Here is a 4527-nt window from a genome sequence, read left to right on the forward strand (position 1 = left end):
TGGTCTCGATCTCCTGACCTCATGATCCGCCCGTCTCGGCCTCCCAAAGTGCTGGAATTACAGGCTTGAGCCACCGCGCCCGGCCCAGTCTGGGTCTTTCTAAGCTACACCCTGACCACTGTCATCAGTCTGCTGTAAAACACCCACTTTATTCGGGGCTCAGCACTTGCCTAACGAGGCACACAACCTTCCCTGCATGCATGGTTGTTTACATCTCAGGGCATGTCCTAGGGAGGTCTCTGAGTCACATAGGAGTGAGGACTTGGTGGGAGGAAGCTGCAGCATGATGTAATATGCCTTTTGTGTCAAAGGAGACAGAGATGGTAGTTTGGCTGCGCAGGGAGCCTTGCTTTATCCCATTGCTTGTGTTAACTCACACCTTCTTGTTTCCTCTCCTCTCCTTTACCCCCAGCCTTTGGCTATGGGCTACTTTGTCTAGGAATGGCCTATATTTCCTCCCAGATGGGACCTGTGCTGCAGGTAATAACTGTAGAGGGTAGGAAGCGATTTTAAGGGAGAGAAGGGATTGATTGAAACAGGAAGTTGAGAAGGGCAGCTATATTGAGGGGAATGACCGGGGGCCAGGTGTAAGAGATTCCCCTTTGATGGACCATCTTTACTGTGAACAGACTTCCAAGCAGCCAGAGGACCCAGGGTCACTCCTGGGATATTGTAGGCCAAGAGAGAGCCTCGGAGGAGAACCCAAAACACATCCCTCTCCATCAGCCCCCCATCAGCCTTTCCTGCCCTCTAGAGTCTTTTTTTTTTTTTTTTTGAGATGGAGTCTCATTCTGTTGCTCAGGCTGGAGTGCAGTGGTGCGATCTCGGCTGACTGCAACCTCCGCCTCCTGGGTTCAAGCGATTCTCCTGTCTCAGCCTCCCAAGTAGCTGAGGGACTATAGGCATGTGCCAGCATGTCTGGATGATTTTTGTATTTTTAGTAGAGATGGGGTTTTACCATGTTGGCCAGGCTAGTCTCAAACTCCTGACCTTAGGTGATCCTCCCGCCTCGGCCTCCCAAACTGCTGGAATGATAGGCGTGAGCCACTGCCCGGCAACCTCTGGAGTTCTGATTGTTCCCATAGAAGAGATAGATCTGATGAGTGGGGCTCCAGGGCCATGGCGGGTGGCTGTGCTCTATGGTGAGTCTGGGCATTTCTGAGTCTGTGTTCTTTTTTATTTTCTTCTTGCCCGGTCCTCCTAGGCAGCAATCAGCATCTTTGGCATGGTTGGGGGACCGCTGCTGGGACTCTTTTGCCTTGGAATGTTCTTTCCGTGTGCCAACCCTCCTGTGAGTGATGCATCTGGACCCACAGTCATGTGTAGCGGGATGGGCCTGTGGGTTGGCAGGGCTCTCACCAGGAGACCTGAGGACTGCTGTGAGGGCTGGCAGGGCTGGTCTTGTGACAGGCGTGCACCGTGTCTCGGCAGGGTGCTATCGTGGGCCTGTTGTCTGGACTTGTCATGGCCTTCTGGATTGGCATTGGGAGCATCGTGACCAGCATGGGCTCCAGCATGCCACCCTCTTCCACTAATGGGTCCAACTTCTCCCTGCCCACCAATCTAACCGTTGCCACTGCGACCACACTGATGCCCTTGACTACCGTCTCCAAGTAAGGCAGGGCTTGCTGTCTTTCCCCTTGTTTTCTCAAAGCCCTCCTTTGAGTTTGAGGGCTTTCACAGGGGTCTTGCTAAGGGATGGGTCACCAGAGGCTCCAGGGAAATGTTGGGTATTGGGTCCCAAGACCCTGGGACCATGCGGGCAAGGAGAAACTGGTGCCCAAGGAATGCCCTGCCAATGAATTGCTAATTGTCTTCCCCTCTGCTCTTCCCAGGCCTACAGGGCTGCGGCGGTTCTATTCCTTGTCCTACTTATGGTACAGCGCTCACAACTCCACCACAGTCATTGTGGTGGGCCTGATTGTCAGTCTACTCACTGGTGAGGGTGTGGGATCGCGGTGCAGACGAGCACCGAGGGGTTAACAGAGGGCCCTAAGGGACTCTACCGTCTAGGGAGAAAGGTTCCTGCCCTCTGAGCTTTTGGGTGTCAGTAGCTGTCAGGCTTTTCCACTGGGATGTAGGATGTGGGTGGGGGCTGGGGTATCTGGGGGCCAAGGGAGGACATGGGGCCCGCTGCTGTGGATGGTTCCACGCAGAGACTCAGAAGCACGTTTCCCTTCAGGGAGAATGCGAGGCCGGTCCTTGAACCCTGCGACCATTTACCCAGTGTTGCCGAAGCTCCTGGCCCTCTTGCCCTTGTCCTGGCAGAAGCGGCTCCACTGCAGGAGCTACGGCCAGGTAGCACCTAATGTGCAAGTGACCCCTCCCATCCCTCTGCAGATGCCACTGACTCTTCTACCCCTTCTACCTCTTTTCTCTGCTCCTGCCCCCGGTGCCCCTCTCAGGATCAGCTAAGCCTAGGCTGTCCCCACACAGCTGTCTCAGGTTCTACCCACAGGGCTGCACTCCCTTGGTGGGGCAGAAGGATCTCAGGGCTCAGGGGAGCTCAGCCCTGGCCTGGGCTGGTCAGCTTCCCTCCCCAGCCCACCCTGCGCTCCCCACTGTGCTGTGCTCTCCCTCTTTTCCCCCTATTCTCCCTCCCACACCCAGCCTTGCTGGGCTGCCTTCTAGCGGGTACGTTTTCTGTGTGAATCCTGTCACCACCTGTCGTCCATCTTCACCAGTTCCACCCCTTTGGCTTTGTGTTTGTAGGACCACCTCGTGGACACCGGCGTGTTTCCCGAGAAGCCGAGGAATGGTGTGCTGGGGGACAGCAGAGACAAGGAGCCCATGGCCCTGGATGACACAGCTTATCAGGGGAGCAGCTCCACCTGCATCCTCCAGGAGACCTCCCTGTGATGTTGACTCAGGACCCTGCCTCTGTCCTCACTGTGCCAGGCCATAGCCAGAGGCCACCCTGTAGTACAGGGATGAGTCTTGATGTGTTCTGCAGGGACAGGTCTGGATGATCTAGCTCGTACCAAAGGACCTTGTTCTTCCCTGCAGGAGAAGCTGTCACATCTCGAGCTGTGAGGCACCGTTTCTCTCTCGCTTGCCAGTCTTTTTTTAAAGGATGAGGCTCGTAGGGAGCAGGATCATGCCAGAAATAGGGATAGAAGTGCATCCTCTGGGAAAAAGATAATGACTTCTGATTCAACATAGCCAGAGTCCTTTGAAGTAAATGGCTAGAAACAGCACTCTGGTTATAACTGCCCCAGGGCCCGATTCAGGACTGACTCTCCACCATAAAACTGAAAGCTGCTTCCCTTGTAGTCAGTCCGCATCTCAGTACCAGTTCTGCCAGCCACAGTGAGCCCGTTATTACTTTCAGATTGTCTGTGACACTCAAGCCCCTCTCATTTTTCTCTGTCTACCTCCATTCTGAAGAGGGAGGTTTTGGTGTCCCTGGGCCTCTGGGAATAGAAGGTCCATTTGTCTCCTTTGTGTAGAGCAAGCAAGTTTTCTGCCTCACTTTCTCCGTCCTCCACCTCTGAGATGGACATTTAGAGACAGGGCAAATGTGGATCCAAGAAACCAGGGCCATGACCGGGTCCACTGTGGAGCAGCCGTCTATCTACCCGACTCCTGAGCCAGGCTGCCGTGGTGTCATTTCTGTCATCTGTGCTCCGTTTCCTTTTGGAGTTTCTTCCCCACATATCTATTCCTGGGGAATAAAAACTACCATTGGACCTAGAATTTGGGCTCCTGTACTGTCTCCACCTGCTCTTGTCCACCCCACTGCATCCCCTGGTGAGGATAAGGAGTCCCATCCTATGTACAGGTCACCTTCCTGTGCTCAGGAGGGGGGCTGCGGCTTCAAGTCTCTGCTGTCCCCGTGTCTGCAGGGGACAGCGCTGTGCTCACCAGGGTGGAAGATACACACCCTCTCCTAAGGCTTCTCATCCCCTGGGGCTTACTTAGTCACTCCCTTCTCCAGCCCCAGTTTCCCTTTGCCAGAACCTTTTGCTCTCAGATTTTTACTTTTGAAACTGGAGGAAGAATGTTCCCATCTGATTTTAGAAACGGAACATTCTAGCTGGACTTTTATGGTCTTGTGAAGAACACTGTGCTCACACCCTCCCACACCTGACCTCTGCCCCTGCCTGGCCCTGTGCAGCTGCCCACATCAGCTCTGCACAAGCTCTCCGGGGTCTCTTCACAGAGACCGGGTCCCAGGCATATCTGAGTTCAGCCTCAACTAAGGCCTCCCGGGGCTTCTAGAGCACATTCCAGCTGTTCTCTCACATTCCATGCAGCTCGGGCCTGGGATGTTCTGTGTCCCTTTTTATACCTCTACCCCAGCTCACTCGGTCACGCCCCAGCCCCTTTCACTTCTGCCCTGGCCAGCCCTGTGGAAGAACAGGGCCCGGTTGTGCCAGAGCCCAGACCCTAGCCACTCCTAACCTGCCTAGGCCTCATTTATATTCATGATGACAATAATGGCTCCTAATGGGTCTTAAACCTGCTGCCCTGAATTTTTTTTTTTTTTTTTTTTTTTTTTTTTCCCATTCCACAAGGCTCTGATCT

The 4527-nt window shown here is 54.2% G+C and overlaps 1 protein-coding gene across 3 annotated transcripts in view; it reads left to right on the forward strand.

Annotated features, from left to right (window-relative positions):
- Positions 1-3696, forward strand: part of SLC5A6 (solute carrier family 5 (sodium/multivitamin and iodide cotransporter), member 6) — a 13357-nt gene extending 9661 nt beyond the window's left edge. For all 3 annotated transcript variants that reach the window (XM_011972637.1, XM_011972639.1, XM_011972638.1), the window contains 6 exons: positions 413-480; positions 1205-1291; positions 1432-1613; positions 1836-1939; positions 2183-2298; positions 2713-3696. In XM_011972637.1, coding sequence (XP_011828027.1) covers positions 413-480; positions 1205-1291; positions 1432-1613; positions 1836-1939; positions 2183-2298; positions 2713-2859 — 704 coding nt within the window. In that variant the 3' untranslated portion in view covers positions 2860-3696. The remainder of the gene's footprint in view (positions 1-412; positions 481-1204; positions 1292-1431; positions 1614-1835; positions 1940-2182; positions 2299-2712) is intronic.
- Positions 3697-4527: the final 831 nt, after the last annotated feature.

This window comes from Mandrillus leucophaeus, unplaced genomic scaffold, assembly GCF_000951045.1.
Source record: "Mandrillus leucophaeus isolate KB7577 unplaced genomic scaffold, Mleu.le_1.0 Scaffold13, whole genome shotgun sequence".
Lineage (NCBI taxonomy): Eukaryota > Metazoa > Chordata > Mammalia > Primates > Cercopithecidae > Mandrillus > Mandrillus leucophaeus.